Raw genomic sequence first — 19,658 nt, 5'->3', positions numbered from 1 at the left:
GATTAAATGTGATAATAGTAAAACAAACAAAAAACACCTTAATCACTCTCTGCATATGCCAATGGTCAATGCCCACGCACAATGTGCACGTTCAGATCAGTCAACCCACTGAGGAGAATGCATGAGGACACAGTGAGAAGGGCAGACAGAGTTGTCTTCATTTTATAGTAGGATAGTAGTATTCTAGTTCAGTTTACCTCAGTTTGATCTCCATCAGGCAGAATGTCCAGATCTGTTGTCAGACTGCAGGCTCTGATGGCACTGTCATATCTGAGAAGGAAGGGACATTTAGCTGAAATTGCTTTCACTTTCAATTTAGAAGCTATTTAGCTATTTAGAACACAGAAGCCAGTTTGGCTGATTAGATAAGCACCAATTTATGATGATAATCAAAAGTGGTGTCCTTGTTTGATGTAATACAATGTAATGTAATGTAATGCAAGGTAATTATTACTGGTGGAGAGCAATTACTTCTTCAGTATTTCAGTAGTATACAGTACATAAACTGTTCCCATATGCTTACAATACTTGTAGAGTACCATTGTACCACTAATCTACATAAATTAGACATTAGACATACATAAATGGGCTAACTTTTTCCATTCTAGTAATTTCCCAAACTTTGCCATGCCAAGGACACCCAAATAGCCACGAAAACAATGTTTTAAAAACAATAATTGCTACATCAACATTATGACCAGCGAACACCGATGCTGACAATGAGTACAAGGAACTTTCTTTTTCTTTCTGGCTGTATTTTTCAAAATCTGTCTTTACCTCGTCTCCTCAAAGGGTTCCCCCATCAGGATGTTATCTCTGACTGTTCCATGGAAAATCCAGGCCTGCTGGGAAACATAGGCAAATGTCCCATCGGCCATGATGGAGCCACTATGAAGGTGCATCTAGGATCGGTAAACACATGAAAAATTAGAATACAAATCTACTTAAAACAAAAACAAAACACAAAGGAAACTAGGCTCTTAGCATTTTGATGACTAATTTGAAGTTTTGTCTGAATTTGTTTATTTTAGAGATGGTGTTATTAACAATAAACCCTTTTTAATGATTTTACAAGCATAAAACACCCGGACAACAGCCTTGCTGAAACAGGTACTGCAGGTGTCAGCCATGTAGCAAGTAAGACTTGCCGAGCCATATGGCCCATAAGGCAGGAGCCTATCTCCTGTTTCTGTAGCGTAAGGCAGCTTGATGTACAAGTACACCCCCTGGACATGACGTTACAGTATGTCGCAGGGACTTACAACCCTTGATGCTTAGTGCCAAGCAGGGAGGCATTGGGTACCATTTTTTGATTCTTTGGTATGACCCAGCCGGGGATCGAACCGCGACCTCCCAATCTCAGGGCGCACCACTCTAACAAGACCACTGAGCTGATCTAATAAAGGCTTTTTTTCAGCCTTTGTTACACTAGTGTGCCTTGAACATTTCTAGAACTGAGATAACTCTGACTCTTTTTTCTGACTTTTTTTTGCTTTTTCTTTTTACCTATTTTTCAGCAGTTTTCAACTTATAACTTTTTCAAATCAAGGACACATTCCAATCCTCCTGTCTTATTGATTACACAACAAAACAATATTAAAGCCAGCAATGTAAACAATAACAATGTCAATTCAAAATATGATATCTGTTTTAGAACAGATATATTATTTTCCCAGAAGACACCTACAGAAGTCATGTTAGCATGTTAAGCACAGAAAATAAATGTAGTAAAAAGTTGGATATTTGTCATGCTGGTGACCAACCTGTTCTAACATGCTGGAGATCAGTGATGTCTTCCCACTCCCCACATTTCCACAAACCCCCAACAGGTGGCCCTGTAGAGGATGACAAGGATGGTCAAAGTTAAAGTAAAGTTCATGTAATGGTTGACTACAATGACAATGCTTTTTTTTTTTTTTACTTAAAGCTGCACTATGTAACCTTTATGTTCTACCCCGGAATTTAACCCGGGTATCCTCCACAAGTGCTGAAATATGACCTTCAGGCACTGGTACCACTTGTCATCCAGTCGTGTTAAACCAGATACTGGATCTATTCTCAATAGAAGAGCAGGGAGATCAATTACAACCGCCCAAATTGTATAAGTTACCGTATATTGTATTATATACTTACCATACAGATTGAACAAAATAACATTGTATTCACACAAAAAAATATTAATTACATGTTACATTGTCGATAAAGATGTAAAAAGAAAAAGTATGCCCTGAAACAGTGATTCTCAACGTGGGGTCCGGGGACCCCCAGGGGTTTGTTCCAAGGGAGACCGCAGCTAAATGATTGATAGTTACAATTGTAGGAACCAAATGGACCCATAAAGCTATGGTGGTCCGTGGCGTAATGCATACCAAACTGGGGGTCCTTGAAATGAAAAGGTTTGAGAACCACTGCCCGAAACACAGAACACTTACCTTGGGTAAAGTGAAGGAGACGTGTCTCAGGGTTGGTTTTCCCTTCTCCTCCTCCTCAGTCATCTCCTCATACATCTCCTCAGGCATCTTCTTATCCTGGGTGTCAGGATCTCCTTCCTCCACTCCATTCTCTTCAGTGTGATCTGCAGGTGCGTCAGGGTGGGCCCATGACAGAGTAGCGTTCTCCATCACTATGGCGTAGCCTGTGCCCGTGTTCTGCACCAGGTAGGACTCTGGGTTCTGAGTCAGCATCAGTTTCTGTGCCCCAGAAAGCAAAGAGAACATACACATTTTACGGAATGCAATGTAATGAATACACTGTCAGAGCCATAGTTGTGAGATAATTTGACAACTCATTTTAAAAATGAAACTACATAAATGTACTCTTCGGAGCGCAGATCTCCGCCAGGCGGGGTTGACTATACCCATGGCCCGTAAAATTTGGAAGTCAATCGTAGCCAAACAGAATGGAATATGGTAAATCTGATACATTTTGATCGCATGACTGTGTGAGTTTTGTACAAAATCTGGAAGCCACCACATGTCTGTATGCAATCACTCTAGTTCTATAAGAAAATGTGTTTAACTCGCTATCTCACTGAGAAAAACCTCACTACCCACAATGCTAAAGCGTAACATCCGTTAACGTTGATGTATCTGATTGCTGGAACTTGCGTTACTATGGAAATGTTTCACCTTTCTTAATCATGATCACGTGTGTGTGGCCTTCTTTTTAATTTGTAAAAGCAAGCAAGAAAGAAAGAAAGAACATTCTTTCCAAAACATCAGCGATGCTCCTTGAAAGAAGAGTTACCTTGAGTCGAAGCAGAGCGACATTGGCCTCAGCTACTGCCTTGATACTGTAGGGCAGGATGCCCAGGGTGATCCTCATGCTGTTGAAGATGGAGATTATACTGAAGGCCTGTCCACAAGAAGAAGAATATTAACTACCTGGGAGTAAAGAACCAGGCAGAGTACCATACACTGTAGTACCTGGAGTACAGCAACTGAATATCAGGTTTGGGAACAACAGGAGTAGTTATAGTACATAATGCTACTCATAATCAGCCTGGTGCATGGTGGACAGTCAGTCAAACACTACAACTGCTGATTTAACTAAGTAGGCCACCACAATTTATAAAGGGATTCTTTAAACACAGATTATTTTTTAAATGTCAAGAATTGAGGCCACAGTGATAACAAATGTCTTACTATAATATGTACTGTCCATAAACTTGTACAGTGTACAAAACTTAGAGTTACCAAATTTTGATCAAACTTGTTTAAATGACAACCATGCTCAAATCTTTAATTTGCTATCATGCACATTTCAGCATGGCTGGAGACGTAGAGCCTATTTGCCACCAAACAGATTGTTTGGTCAGAACAACCTATTGTAAAACGATGATTAATATTGCACCAAGATTCAACTTGCCTCTGCGGTGCCCAATGGGAGGCCGATTACGGTGTGGACAACAAAAGTGAGGATTGTGGCAAGGGTGGGGATCAGGGTGGCAATGGAGGAGTTAACACTCTGGACGTAACCGGCTTTCTCCAGATGGCCTTGCTCCGCTTTCCTGAATTCTAAAGATGAAGCGGATGGGGGATGCATGGGGAAAAGAAAAGAAGAAAGATAATGAGAATTAGAAGGAAAAGAAGATGAGGAGGAAAAACACATTATTGGAAACATTTGTAGAAGTTGAACGATCGGAGATGAATTAATGGAGGAGGGAAAAAAAGACAAAGAGGAGAGGAGGCATACGATTGTCTATTTATATAGCTCTGATGGAGTCTGGCATTGAGTCAGGTACCCACGGATCCCTGTGGGGATCAGCAAAAGATCACCTGATTGGCAATTAAATTGTAATACAATGCTACTTTCTGAATCAAGATAAAAGAATTGTGTGCCCTGTGGGCAGATGATTTGTTTTTGCTTGACCGTGTTAAAAGAGCACTTCACCCATTTTCTTATCTTCATATAATTGGTCCTCACTAATGACCATTATAAGATAAGATGTCACCATCTACTCGCTTTGCACCTCAGAGGTGGGAAGAGAACAAGTTCAAACTCTTTTTATTCAAGAGCAATAACTTCTATTTCAGCATGCTAACCTTCCAGGAAGACAAAGACTGTTTCCATTAGCTTGGAATCCCAACTGATGATGTCACTGGTACCGTAGGCAGCTCTCTGAACTGTCCACAGCCCACCTCTGAGACGCAGAGTGAAAAATGCTGCTATCTTATAATGAGCATTAGTGAAGACCAATTATATGAAATGGCTGAAGTGCAACTTTAAGAATGCTATTTAAATGTTACTTAGAAAGATGCTGGGTTTGATGTTCACCTGCAATCCTTCTTTGAAGCACTACATTGTTCTCTTTGCACTCTACTTACAGTATGTGTACGTGACCATTTTAACATGTAATGTTGTTTTAGAGTTCATGCTATTTACCGGGATCTCACACTTGTGAGTGGCTCTGGATAAGCTGGACCTAATTACAACCATCAATTAGTAAAGTGGTAATATTCCATTTACCCATGTTGTTTATTTAGCTATTTTAGTTGTCTTGTACATACATTGGATATTCAATATGAATGTTTATTTTTCTCCTGTATGTCTCTATCCCCATCACCTAACATTATTACACAATGAATTAAAGAAACAGAAACTCATAACCTGTTGGGTATTGCCTCAATAGAATCTCACTCAAATTAGCTGTGCCTACATTTCAGGACATAATCTGCCCGGATGAAGGCTTTGGTTTTGGAGCTCATGGAACAGATGCTGGGTGGTTGTGGAACCAAAATAAGGACCCATGAAGGATGTTACAGATGTTAATGGTAATGCTACTACAAAAAATAATGATAAATGGTCTGCACTCCTTTGCAGTATTTGTCACTGTATATTTGCATATACAGTGAAATGTGGTATTTGCATTTAACCCATCTTAAGTATTAGGAGCATTGGGTGCTACGGGGGCAGCGCCTTGGGGAGCAGTTAGGGGTCTTGCTCAGGGACACTTTGACATGTAGACACCGGCTGGGACTCGAACCGGGGACCTTTTGTTTCCAAAGCCGGCCTCTCTACTCAGCTACTACTACTGTCATAACTAATGAGGATAGTAATACCATTTATTTTCTCCTGAAAGCTGTCCTCCCAGGCGTACATCTTGATGATTTTGATGCTGCTCAGAATTTCATTCATGGTCCTCACACGGGTATCTGTTTGTGTCACAGCTTGGGTTCTGTAACTGTTAATGGCCTTGGCCATGATGCCCTGAAAATACACACACACACACACACACACGCACACGCACGCGCACACGCACACGCACGCACACACACACACACACACACACACACACACACACACACACACACACACACACACACACACACACACACACACACACACACACACACACACACACACACACAGGAAAGCAATGTCCTCTGTCCAGAAAATAAGTGCAGAGTTCATATGGCAAAAGTGTTCATCGGTATAATCTACAGTACCTGAATGGGGATGAAGGTGATGTAGACTCCGACCCCTATGAGCGCTGTGTAACCTAGGATGTAGCTGGAGTAGATGATACACAGCGCCAGAAGTATGGGGCTGTAGAAGATAAAGGGTATAAACACCGCTGCCTCAAACATCCTGTAGCTGTCAGCAGTCAACACGTTGATCATCTGGAGGAGGAGAGGAGGATGTTTTTAATTTCAACCAAACACTATGACAGGTGCATTCTAAATAATGACAACAACATACTGTATGCTAACCACTTGAAGTTACAAATGGATACATTAACACTGCTCTGAGGATTTTACTCTGTACTATATACTCAGCCTAGCAGTAGGTTGGTCTGTATACATTATGTAGGGTAGGAAAGTAAAATATTCAACACTGAGGATGTTATGGTGTAGTATGTAGGTGTACTATAGAACATCCCTGTTTAAAACATATGTACCTCTCCCATAGAGATGCCTGCAGAATCTCTTAGTGAGATGATCTTCTGGAAGGCCAACATGGAGAAGGCTCCCTTCACCCTGACAGCGGTACGTAGGCTCAAAGCCCATGCCAGAGATGCAAAATAGGTCTTCATGAACTCTGTAAAGAACAGAGCCCCACAAAGACCCACACCATATAACAGTGAGTCGTCTGGAGGCCGCTCAATGTATTCCAGGATCAGATTCACCAACACTGCCTATAAGGAGATAGGAGAGGGCAGGATAGGCGAGGTTAGGTGAGGTCAGGTGAGGTCAGGTCTGGTCTGGTCAGGTGTCAGGTTATGATATTCAAGAATCAAGCAGTAAACATCTGCCATTGGCTCTGGGTGAAGCCACGTTTGCCACATGGTAGCATCTGAAACAGTCTGTATTTGGGATGGCCAAGGTCTTTGATGAGCCTACTATCAGACAGACAGGCACGTCGCACACATACTGTGCAGAGATTCTGTGCATTTACGGATACGTTATAAATACGTAGAATGTAGATACATTATAATAGACAACTGACATCACTGGCTGACCTAATGAAGAGTGAGATTCACATTAGAGCCACGCTGATTTTGCATGTGTGGGTGATTCCCACTAGCCTGGTAAACCCTCCCTCCGGAAATCTCATTTCCATTTGATTTCAGGAGTGAGTCTGGCATGATTGCCCATTGTGGGAGTTTCTAGCGGAATTACCAGCTAACCGAGCCTATCAGCGTCGTCGCTCATCGTTCTGTGATTGACAGCGACAGTTGGCCAATCAGGTGGCGAGTACGAGTGAGCCCGAATGGGACCGAGAGCAGCCGACAAAAATGGAACGATCCGCCATTGTTTTTGTGGCCAGTTACACTTTTTACTTTCGTTTTTAAAACGGTCTCAAACTTCTTTTTTGAGCCACGGAATTTACTTTTAAGATATCGTTTGGATAGAATTTAGTTGTTTAAATTCATATATGTGGTCAATTAATCATGACAGTGCCACGCATTTATCCGAATAAGGCAACCTATTTTGGGCATGGCCGTCTCAAAAGTCCCGTTGCGTCACATTAGTCTGGAGGTCTGCTGATTGGCTGGAGGGGAACAACGTACAGTACTTACCGGCCCTATGAATACACAGGCCATGAATATGACCCCAGACATGTAGGTGATCACTTGTCTAGTTTTCTGAAAGCGCATGAACACTCTGGCTAGGGAGGCCTTCTCCAGACCCACTTTCTCAACCTCCTCATCCCACATCTTCTGAATCCTTCACAACACAGACAGACAGAAAACCACAAAGATAGACACAGACAGACAGAGGAGACAGACATCATTTTGTGGCAAAATATGCATTTGACCAATAATCCATCTGAAGTGCATATGCCTCTAGTCATATACATAGTATATATTTACATATATTAATATACACACACACTCAAAATCCAACTGACACGCACCTTTTCCCATTGGGGTCCGCCGCGTCGAGGGGAGACAGGTAGAGTGAGTTTATATCCAGTGTGTTCTTAAACAAACACCACATGATGGACGTCAACCACCAGAAGGTGGAAAAGGAGATGAACCCTGCAGAGTCCAGGGGGTGCGTCCTGGAGACAGGTGAGACAGACACTGCTTGGTGATATGACTTAATTGATATCACAACATGGACCAAACGTGAATATGTTCGTATGTCTATGTGAAGATGTCTTCCATATGTCTCATGACACATTGAGCCACACATATTACACAATTCAGCAATGTTTTATTATAGGTTTATATAGGGGCCGTGTCCACAAAAATATTCTTTTGATCTGTCAGTGCCAGCACCTTTCTGCCATAGTACTTATAAGAGTACGCAGTACCTATTATTATAGTACTTGGAGGCTATGACATAATGTCATATTGGTGACATCAGGGATCTGTCTTCACCGCATCTTTACCATTCTGTGTTAAAAAAAAAACGCTAGCCAGTGGCACATGGCGTTTGAGCACTCTTGGCATCCAGCATTTTTTGGTGGAGGGCCCTGGGCACCTCGAGTAGAAAACAGTACGACTTTTGGAGAGGAGCGCCACTCATCACTGTCACTTTCCTATGCAGAGGGTTGGAGCGACAGCCACACGAGTGGCAAACATTGGGAGGTGATTTGCTCAGTGCATGTGTAGGGATCTGGACATGATATCCAAAGCGTTCTGCTGCTCAAAAGACGTTTTCTGTGGACACGGCCCTGAATTACAGAGGTAGTCTTATGTAATGAATAGATGATTAATTTGTTAAATTATTTTCCTTTACATTGTGGAAAGATACTATTTTTTAAATATATTTAGATTTTTTCATGTTGTTCATTGGACACATTCCTCATACGTGCAAATATAACTGGCAATAATACTTTTGATTAAAATGTATATATTGGAGTGTGATTTGATTTGATTTATTAGACATGCTTAAAAGAAAAACTCATGGCTTACTGATTGCTTCTGCACAGGCAGAAAATGACAAGGATAGAAAACACAATAAAGTCAGTTACTTATTTCCATTGTGGTTCTTGGTCTTGGACAAACAAAACATAACAACAAAGAACAGGCATTGGTACATAAAGTTATATAAAACACTTTAAAAACAATAAAACAAAAAACTGCTCACAGTATAAATAAAAGTAAACTAGAAAAAGTGCTCCTCAGAGCACAGGTCTCCGCCAGGTCAGGTAAGTTATTATGGGCCAGCAATGTTCGGAATTCGCCAATCAGGATGGAATATAAAAAATTGGATGGAAACGACTTGATCATTTGACTATAGAGATAATGTGTACTGATTTGCGTGATGTTTGGACACAATTTGTAGGAATAATATAAAAAAGGAAAGTGTTGCAAAAATTGGCCTCCTTGTGGCGCTAAAATAGGGCAATGTTAAAAGGGTGGCATTTGTTCTTCAACGTAGTGCGAATGTATGTGCAAAGTTCCACCGCAATCGGACGCTGCGTTCATGATTTGCGGCATTTTGTTCATTTTGTCCTGCAAACTTTAGATTTAGATTCAATGTTAGCCAATCAGGATGGCATATGAAAAATAAGATCCGTCTTGATCCCATGACTATAGAGATCATGTGTACCGATTTGCATGAAATTTGGATAAAATCTAATATTAAAAAAAATGTTTTACATAAGTCGACCTCCTGGTGGCGCTATAAAAGGCAAATGTGAAAAATGCAGGGCAGATGGTTTTCCTTGGCCTCTAGGGAGTGTGCGTGCAAAGTTTCACACAGATCGGTGCAGTTATAGTTAAAAACGCAAATCGGCCTGTTATAGGGCCACCATGAGGCTGATTTTAAAAAAATGAAGTGGCGTTTCTTCCTCGGCCTAGTGGGAATGTGCGTGTGAAATTTCACGGAAATCGCAAGCTGCGTTCATGATTTGAGGCATTTTGTTCAAAACGGACCAATCGTGCAAACTTTGGAAGGCAACCTTAACCAATCAGGATAGAATATGGAAAATCGGACAGATCCGTGTTGATCACATGACTATAGAGATATTGTGTACTGATTTGCGTGATGTTTGGATAAAATCTGTAGGAGTATAAAATAATCGGTTTTGCACAAATCGGCCTCCTGGTGGCGCTATAACAGACCCATGTGAAACATTTGGAGCAGAGGTTCTGCTCTGGCATCCAGGGAGTGTGTGTGCACAGTTTCGCTGCGATCAAGCCAACGGTGCCGGAGATTAGCTATACACAGAATGACAGAGGGGTAAAAACATACTCATGCCTTTCGGCCTGGCGGAGACAATTAAACAAGCGACTGTGCTATTCTGCAACGTTGTCTGAAAGCCATGATTTGACCTTTTTCTTAAGAAGATGATGACTGCTAATGCTCTTTATTGTCAGTGGTAACATGTTCCAGTTTTTGCTTCACCATATATCTAAATGAGCATTTACCCAGTTTTGAACTTTGCGGTGGGAATGAACTTCACCACTGCAATGTCAATCCCTACTGAGACTCACAAAATATCACTTACCCTACCTTTAAGTCTTAAAGGTAGGGTAAGTGATATTTTGTGTTTATTTCTTTTTTGTTAAAAAAGGTTAAAGTACTTTATTATGATAGTAATCATTGCTACGGAGCGTTTGTTCGGTCACAGGGGTCTCTCCAGCCCTTAAGTAAACAGATTTTTTTTTTTTGTGACAAATTTTAAGCCAATCAGGAGAGAGCACTGAAAATGCATTTTCTGCTTAATAAAGAGCTGGAGAGACATGGGAGACTCCTTTTACAGAACAAACACACTATAGCAATGAGTATCAGAATATAGAGCTATTTAATTAAGCTACAGACTATCCTCGGATTCCAGGTTTGCTAGGCTAGTAAACCTAAAGCTTATTATTATTATTATTATTATTATGACTTTTACATTATGTATTATTTGTTTTTCACAATAATGATAATGATAATAATAATCATCATCATCATCCTCATCATACTTTTTACTATACCTTTGTGCATTGTGATTTCACTCACGTGATGCACTTTTGTGCTTGAAAGGCGTTAAAAAAAGAAAAAAAAAAAAAAGAAAAAAAAAAAAGAAAGGCGTTTTATATATAGTTTGTATGTTAATGGTTTTACTGGGTAATATGGTAATCCGGTGTGTTACTGACTTTGAGGAGAAGCGAATAGGTTTGAGGGACTGGAGAGTCGCATAGTATTTGCCATGTGTGGCGGCGTCTTCCCTTTCTCTGTAATCCAGATCTGGGAGAGCTTCTGGGAGACCGAATCCCGAATCAGCTCTAAATTTTCTCGCATTGCTCTCTTTTCTCATACGCTAGGAGAAAGACAGGAAAGGAGAGGGGAGAAATAAATAAATATATGGATAAATGGACAAAAATATGATGAGAGCAGAAGATGAGAGACGGAGAGTGGAGGGATAGAGAGATGAAAGGAGGGAGGGTTGAGGAGAGAAAGTGATGAGGGGGTGGCAGAATAGAGGAAAGATATGAGAGAAGGGAGGTGTGAAGAGGAGAGAGAAAATGAGGTGGGGGGGGGTCATGATATCATTACAATAGTGCATAAATAATGTAGAACTGATTTGAAAGACAACAAGAGTTGTGCAACACTGAAACGCAGAACAACATTTTGATTTATTTTTTATGCCAGATTTAAAGTGATTAACATGAAATTATTTAAAATTGACACATTTTCATATGGTGAGGTATGGGGGAGAGAGACAGAAACAGAGAGTCTATATAGTAAAAAAGGAAACACACAATGATCTAAATCAGCAGAAAGAGAGAGAGAGAGAGAGAGAGAGAGAGAGAGAGAGAGAGAGAGAGAGAGAGAGAGAGAGAGAGAGAGAGAGAGAGAGAGAGCAAAAATGAAAGGAGGTGGAGAAGCTGGCATTTAATTTTACTTACAAATGAGATTCCCTGAATGCCATTCTCCCCCGTTGAATGGACTGTCTTATTCATGTCTTGTTTCTTCATTCTGTCTTGTGTTCATGGAGACCAGCGGCCTCCGTCTCTACCTGACAAATGGGAATAAAAAAATGAATTGAGATCTCTAAATTATGTTTGGTTAGCTGACAAGGTGGCTTGCAGTCAAGTAGGCATACTCACTGGCCACAGCCATTTTTATACACATACATTTTCCAGATTTATGTAAAGACTAGAAAATGTGCTCCTCGGAGCACAAGTCTCCGCCAGCAAATATTGATTAATCCTGTCTAAGCTATTTACATTACGTATTGTGATGACACCAGTGTGTCTACATAATGTATTGCTCCGCCATTTCTCAGCCATTTCGTGATTATTCCTGTCTTACCTCACTTTGAAAGAGACACAGACTCTTTCAAAGTGACACATCTATTTATAGGCCGCTATACGTCATGTACGTCTCACTAGCCAATCAGAGCACACTCTTTCAACGTATTGTCACGTGTCACGTGAGGCTTGACCAATGTTAGCTTGGCAGAGGGGGGGGGGGACGGAAAGTGAAAACATAGTCTCCTGGCGGAGACAAAAAACAAATCATGTGGATAGGGATCCCATGGGATCGGCGTGAACGTGTAATGAATAGGTACTTCTGTGGCCTACTGGCAGTGTCCTCAAGACATTTGGCATTAACCGGTCCAGCTGTTTGTGAGATCAGCTGCGGACACGCACGCACGCACACACACACACACACACACACACACACACACACACACACACACACACACACACACACACACACTACTCTCTTATAGATGGGTACTCTCTTGCAGAGCCACGCTGTAAAAAATAAAACTGCTACACTAAACTCTGGCAGTTTCTTTGCTGTTTCTAGTTTCAAACAGCATTCAACAAAGAAGGACGATTCAAGTAAATCTAGTTAAAACTAAAATGCTGCACCAGACAGGCATAAACCCATTCACAGATACAGACAGAGACAAAGACAGACTTACAGACCACAACCGATACATCTGAGATAATATTATTACTGTATAAGGGCTACTATACCCACATGATTACTGTTACACTGGTGCAGTTGTCCTGAAATACATATTTTATTCTATTTTCAACCACCAGAGGATACAAGGAATGGTTCTGGAAAGTAGCAGTTTGAAACAAACAATAGAGTTTGGTGTTAAAAGAGGTGTCAATATCTTTGATGACATCTGATAAAAAACAGTGTGTGGTGACTGGTGACCATTTGCAGCACATGCGTAGAAAAGAGATGGAGGGACAGGTGCTTTATAGAAGACAATCTAAGAAGTACCTTCTATTCCATAACCATGAAAATAGATAGATTTTATTCTGGAATATTAGTGGAAGGAATTCAGAAACGCAAAGTACATGATCGAGGTACAGGTAACACTACTACAGACAGACAGACAGACAGACAGACAGACAGACAGACACACTCAGAACTACTGTAGCCAACTATGAAGCTGCAGGCAGGAAAAGGAAAACAGATCCAGCGGCCAATATCTATATTAAAATGTAATATTTTGTTGTATGTTACTCGTGTAACGCCCGGAAATCAAACCCAGGTCTCCCACCTGGAAAGCCAACATCTTAACTAAAGTGGAATTCCCCCTTGTCCAGGCAGAGGTTCTGAGCCACTATTTCACTTGCACTTGTTTACTTGTTTAAAGGTACCTGTACATCACTGATTTATAGACTCTACACATATTATTAGACAATCGACACATACATTCGGACACTATAAATCAGACACAACGTAGGCTTACATTATTTCGGACTCAGAGTAACTATATTAGGCACAACATACATTCATAAACATACATTCAGATAAACATATTCTTACATTCAGACTATACACAGTAACAACATATAGCCCACATTCAGACAGTTAACTAGCCCAGTGATTCTCAAAGTGGGGTCTAGGGATCCCCAGGGGTCCTTGAGGTGGTTCCATTTGTTAATATATCATCACAATCAGTTTAATCACTTTAACATATTTTCAGATGGGAGTCAACAGCCAAATACATATTAATTTGGGGTCATTGACACAAAAATGTTTGAGAATCACTGGTCTAGTAGACTAAGTTCATTCACAATCAAGACTCACAAATAATCATTGCATTTTGCAATTGTATGTCTTTAGTGCATCAGAACATGCTTTGAGGTAGTAGATTAAACCAGACAGCAGACATAAAACCCACAGTTTATACAGCATAACCATCGGACTATATAAATTAGCGGTATGGTAAAATAATATACTATACCATAGCAAACTGTAGCTAATGACAACTATAGGCTACAACTCACCTCAGCACCACAAAATGTGACAATACCCAATATTGTACTGCACTGTAGCCTACTCTACTGAACAAAACAAATCTAAAGTCAATTTCAACCTATAAATTATAATTCTATACAAGTGAACAAAGCCAAACATATAAAAACTTGGAAGCATTGAAACTAGATGTTACCTTTGGAGGGAGTAGAGGTCCAGTGTTTTGCTTTAGCCAGCTGAAAGCCAAACTGCAGACACCGGTGCGTCATCACATTGTTTGTAGTTCAAAGGTATGCAGTCACCTTCCACCTCCTTATGACTATCAAATGTGACAGTGGTGTTGTTAGTAGCAATCCCACTTTTATTTACGTAATTCAACAGGTTTATTTCTACATGTTAGTTTAACATATTTTGAAATATAATTTTGTCCGTAGGAATATATTTTACCCCCCCAACACACACACACACACACACACACACACACACACACACACACACACACACACACACACACACACACACACACACACACACACACACACACACACACACACACACACACACACACACACACACACAGTATATATGTTATACAATAAGCAATGATTCATATCATATGTCATGTCATATGACATATCACAAGTAAATCTGAAAATAAAGTAATCATATTCATTCAACCTTCATGCTGTGAAAAGCATTTTCACAACGTTTTGATTGTAATCTAGAGCCGAGCCCTTTCCTCCAAATCTCTTTTATTCCCTGGCTGTTGGGGACGTAAGCAAAAGAGCGATTATTGTTATTATTGGCAGGTCAGAGGTTCTCCAGGTGTCAAACATTGACAGATACACTTACACAGACATAATGTAAGTAGGGGAGATGGTGCTCATAAAAGACTTACTACGCTTGACTTGACGTTGATGGGACTAGCAGCACTGGCTTTATTACAGTGAGAAGCCAGAGGCTTTATACTGCATTCTCTTAAGATAGTAAAACAGCCAGCCTTTACATCCTAAAAAGTCAGATGAATGAACACCTGTCACGTGCCAATAGGTGGAGACTGACAGACCAAGAGATACATTAACACTACACACAGCTGTTAAAGAATGACACGGATTGGCATTGATTGGACAAAGCAACAGTCATCCAAACACAGAACCATCCAGGCGGCCAGAGCAAGAGTCAGACAGTCCATTACAGAAACAACAGACAATCAGTCAGGCTGGCAGTTAAAGAAACAGTTTGGTATGCAGTCAGCAATAATATTTACAGGGTTAACTGGGTCTGGGGTTAATGGTGACTGATGTGTGGGTACCAAAAGCTAAACATTACTTGTTGCAAAACTGAGTGGTGTACTGCCACCTCTTCTTTTTTACAGATAATTGTTCTGCATTTCTACTTTATTACGATAGCAACAGTAAGAGAGAGACAGGAGAGGTGGACAAAGAGCAGGGGAATGCCACACAGCATACAATTCAGCCAGCCATGAGCCGAACAAGAGTAGTCTCATGAGCCAGCCTCTCTTCACTGTCCGGGGACACCGAAAAAGGCATTTTACACCCACGTGGTATGCACCCAAACCCTTCGGATATCGTCTCGCCCCCTTCCAGCTCTTATTGAATGTTGTTGGACTAAAAAGGACCTTGTGTGGTTCATATTCACACCCTGTCGGAATACACCATTTTTCGAAACACTTAGTATATGAGAATTCAAAATGCGTAACTGTATTTTCTATGTATTGTTCTGTACCCAAGTCAACATGTTATGACCTTTTCTATATAATCATTATTCATGTATTCATCATTAGTGTATCACTCTTCATTTGGTGATGATTAAATCTAACATTTGTCTATTTCTGTGTCTCCCCCTCTACATAGTATAACATATAGTATCGCTCACTCCAAGGACATAGATTAACCCAAGTGACACAAGAAAAATGTGCAACCAAAGTGATAATTTATTATACATTTTCTTCCAGAGGAGGGAAGTCTCCCTCTTCTGGCAAATATGCGCAACTGCAACATCAACAGATTAACAAAACTGTTCACAGGGGAAGTTGGAGGTTAACAGAGTCTGATGTTTGGTCTGAGATGGAATGTGACTGGTCAGATCCTTCTGGCTTTCCGTGGCCGACATCCGTTGTGGGGTACAGGAGTGTTGTCTGTGATGGACACCACCTCCAGACCTCCCATGGTCAAACCTTTGATGGCAGCCTGCAGGACAGAGAAATAAAACACTGTCAGCCGTCACTTGTTTGACTAATGTATTAATGTGTGTATAATAAATCTATCACTAATGTATGAATACATGCATAATTCAGACAATAGAAGTAAAAGCTCAGTGTCCCATTAGTAAGAATTAAAGCATACTAACATATAAAATCATTAATACATGTACCAATGCATTAATAATAAAGGCTGTAAAAACAAAATAAAAAAACATTTATTCAGTAGTAAAACAACAATGGCAAGACATTAATGTCCTAATCCTTACTGTTGCAAAAGACACATTTCAGCCCAGGGCAAAAAACAAACCCAAAGCAATTCATGAAGTCATATCTCATGTTTTATACCAGCATAATGAGGAATAACAACTTTAAATCCTGTTCTAGGTTGCTTCTCTGACCAGAATATTTCAGTCTTTCTGCTCTACTTACCAACCGTCCTGGTCCAAGGCCTTTGACCACCACACGGACATATGTAACTCCCTTCCCTGTGGCTTTCTAAACAGGGCGGAGAGATTAAAGAAAACACTTTTTAAAGACTATTTGACTGCATCTCTGCTTCTACTGAACTCTTAAACCGGAATCAGACTTCGCAATTTCAGCCAGATTTTGGCATTCTTCACCCGCTTCCCCAATCTTGCGCAACGTCTTGATGATTGATAGTGTTGCCAGTTTCCCGACCAAGACATGCATAATAATCGCATAATCTGACATGGTGACCACCGTGAAGGATAAAAAGTAATAGTGCAGTCTGATCCCGGCATTGGCACACTGGCATTGGAGACGTTTTTCATGCGTTTAACCACTTAAATGCAACTCGACACGTTGTAGATTGGCTATTCCCTGCGAAAGTCTTCCAAAGAATACGGATGCTGGGGTTTAAGTGGTTAATTTGCTATTTGTGTCATGAGTACATGCACACAGACGCTTGATTTTTCACAACAAATAAAGGCATCAACCTGTATGAATGAGGCATCCACTACTGTATATAAATAGGTTGATGCAAAATATTCAGTGAAGCATTTTCTTATTGTTCTTTTGTCACGTCCTTGGTGTGTAAAGTCCTTTCGACTCACAAGCCAGTCCGTAAATGCTTTACGATATAAAAACATAGGAGCATCTGCATTACAGCAGCGTTGTACAGAACAAAAACAGTATGGGTCGTACTGTGGCAGCAGATATCCCAGCAGTCTGAGCAGCGATAGGGGTGGACTTCTTCACGTTCTTGAAGCCCTCTGTCCCACAAGACGTCCTCACCATTGACACACCTGCACCGTCTGTCACCTGGATGTGTGTACTGGGGACACAGATACAGGACCACACATGTCTTACAACATTTATTTAATCAGTGAAAGTCAAGTTAGCAAAGTAGTCTGATTTATGTTTAAGAATAGGACACACCTTTAACCAATGAGTGGAACCTAATTAATGAAATGAACTGGTTTAGCATTTCATTGGATTTTAAAGGTTCATGACTGAAACATGTCTGAGCCAAATTATGCAATGTAAGTATCAATATGTGGATTTGATGCAATGTATCTAGGCCTATTTTTCTTACTTGTTGTATGTGGCTTTGACGTGAGCGATCGGCAGCTCCTCAAACTTCTGCCCTGCCCACCTCAGAGGGCTGTCCTCGCCAGGCATCGGTGGGTAGTGACTGCAGGAAGAAAACAGCAGTCATCTCAGCAATGTTTGTAAAAATGAGTCACTTTATTTTTTTTGTTAAAACAGTTGTCATGCACAGTATGTGAGGCCAATATGAGTAGGCCTAGTGCTTAGATAATGTCACTAATGTGAACAACTAATGAAGTGTGTTTTGCATACCTGCTCTATAAACTGGAATATGTCAATATCGTTCTGCATATGTAGGAAATTAATATTTTGCTGTTTGATTGTCTATCATTCATTGTAGTTTTTGTAATTCATAGTCGATTAGCACTGTTATAAGTAAGTAAATATATGTTTGGAGTGGCTGTGGCTTGGGATGTGTGTAACCTAGTGTGTAATCGACTACTGTACCTGAACTCTTTGGATTTGGATGATTGTCCAGCAGCATCTGTGATGGACGGGTCTGTCTGGGTCTCCTCCTGGGATCTGACTGCACTGGAACATAGCGCTGCTCTCTGCAGCACTCTGTTCACAATCAGAATATAATAACAAAAACAAAAACTAGTCATCGTTCCCAGCATCATTGGCATAATAATCACTGTGTAACACTGTGTGTAGAAGACCAACATAAATGATCATTCTCATCAGTCATACTGTAGATTTGCAACTGTACTGTACAACAAGCAAGAACAATGGGTGGATACAGGATAGGATAGGGAGGTCTGGGTTAAGTAATGTAAATTATACATGATGTGAACATGCAAAGTACATCATTATCAGACTTTATTTTATCCTTCAACTTCTTGTTTATGCCCCAAAATGTTTTAGAGCAATTGTAGAAATATTAGACCTTAATTGTCGAATGTTTAAGCATGTTCTTATCATGTATACTTTACTTAAAAACATTTTCCAAATATTCTTTTAGTTTAACACCAAGGTGCCCACTCTTCCTTGGTGCCCACCTATCCTACCTATCCTGTTACCCAATGGGATATGCATAAAAACACTCTATACCAGGGGTCTTCAACGTTTTTCAGGCCAAGGACCCCTTAGCTGAGAAAGAAGATTAAGCAGGGACCCCCACTACATATTGTATTACATTGTGTTGCAGTTTAAACGTTTTCATAGATTTCATAGATGTTGACCTCTCACTGTAGCCTACTTGATGTTCTCTTTTTTTCCTTCTTCTACACCAAAGCAGATACAATACAAGGTCTAAAAAAATGCTAATACTACAGTTACTTAGTAACGCTAATTTATTCTAATAACATTGCGGTTACAGTTACACAACTGTAACCAGAATGTTATTAGAATAATATAGTATATACCACGGATGCTAAATAATAAGACTTCATATAAAAATACACTTACGATCCTCCAGTAATGTCTACATGTCGACATACGTTTCTGATTGAACTAATTAATATACAGTTTAATTTAAACATGGTTCTTCTGTACAGTAACTATTGTACACAAAATAAAACGTGTGACATTGAGCAGAGGCTCATCCTGGTAAGAACCATTATGTGGATGTTTTGGGGGCATCTTAAGCATGGATCACACAACGGTCGTCTGTCACGGCCGTCATGGATGAACTTCAACCTGGTGTTTGCACTTTTTCTATTTACGGCCCGTACATCCACATAAACGTTCAGATTTCAAATATAAAGGCCTAACCTCATGGCTACAAATATTAACATTATGTACGG

At 40.4% G+C, this 19,658-nt stretch overlaps 2 protein-coding genes across 2 annotated transcripts in view; both read right to left on the bottom strand.

Annotated features, from left to right (window-relative positions):
- Positions 1–12,008, bottom strand: part of abcc12 (ATP-binding cassette, sub-family C (CFTR/MRP), member 12) — a gene marked incomplete at its 5' end in the record, with an annotated part of 30,784 nt that extends 18,776 nt beyond the window's left edge. Inside the window, 13 exons of the mRNA XM_084055263.1 lie at positions 198–270; positions 778–902; positions 1,764–1,835; positions 2,433–2,690; positions 3,247–3,354; positions 3,868–4,016; positions 5,562–5,709; positions 5,949–6,122; positions 6,401–6,637; positions 7,523–7,670; positions 7,861–8,007; positions 11,042–11,205; positions 11,964–12,008. Coding sequence (XP_083911389.1) covers positions 198–270; positions 778–902; positions 1,764–1,835; positions 2,433–2,690; positions 3,247–3,354; positions 3,868–4,016; positions 5,562–5,709; positions 5,949–6,122; positions 6,401–6,637; positions 7,523–7,670; positions 7,861–8,007; positions 11,042–11,205; positions 11,964–12,008 — 1,848 coding nt within the window. The remainder of the gene's footprint in view (positions 1–197; positions 271–777; positions 903–1,763; positions 1,836–2,432; positions 2,691–3,246; positions 3,355–3,867; positions 4,017–5,561; positions 5,710–5,948; positions 6,123–6,400; positions 6,638–7,522; positions 7,671–7,860; positions 8,008–11,041; positions 11,206–11,963) is intronic.
- A 4,043-nt stretch (positions 12,009–16,051) lies between these two features.
- On the bottom strand, positions 16,052–19,459 carry mrps11 (mitochondrial ribosomal protein S11). Its single transcript, XM_084085863.1, has 6 exons — positions 19,321–19,459; positions 18,361–18,474; positions 17,900–17,998; positions 17,509–17,638; positions 16,774–16,839; positions 16,052–16,330 (listed from the first exon to the last, which is right to left on the bottom strand). Exons 1-6 carry the CDS (start codon positions 19,392–19,394, stop codon positions 16,223–16,225), a joined length of 591 nt encoding a protein of 196 aa, XP_083941989.1. The 5' UTR covers positions 19,395–19,459; the 3' UTR covers positions 16,052–16,222.
- Positions 19,460–19,658: the final 199 nt, after the last annotated feature.

Source organism: Gymnoscopelus microlampas (genome assembly GCF_963454915.1).
Source record: "Gymnoscopelus microlampas genome assembly, chromosome: 1".
In the NCBI taxonomy this organism is placed as follows: Eukaryota; Metazoa; Chordata; class Actinopteri; order Myctophiformes; family Myctophidae; genus Gymnoscopelus; species Gymnoscopelus microlampas.
The sequence above is the reverse complement of the archived record's forward strand: the minus strand, read 5'-3'. Positions and strand labels throughout refer to the sequence as shown.

Bases quoted from the DNA above. Each gene is read 5' to 3' on its own strand.
- mrps11 (XM_084085863.1), bottom strand. From the start codon at position 19,394: ATGTTTAAATTAAACTGTATATTAATTAGTTCAATCAGAAACGTATGT. The intron at 17,639-17,899 runs GTAAGAAAAATA...CTGTGTCCCCAG, and splicing joins GTCAAAGCCACATACAACAA to TACACACATCCAGGTGACAG. The intron at 16,331-16,773 runs GTAAGTAGAGCA...TCTGTCCTGCAG, and splicing joins GCCTTGGACCAGGACGGTTG to GCTGCCATCAAAGGTTTGAC.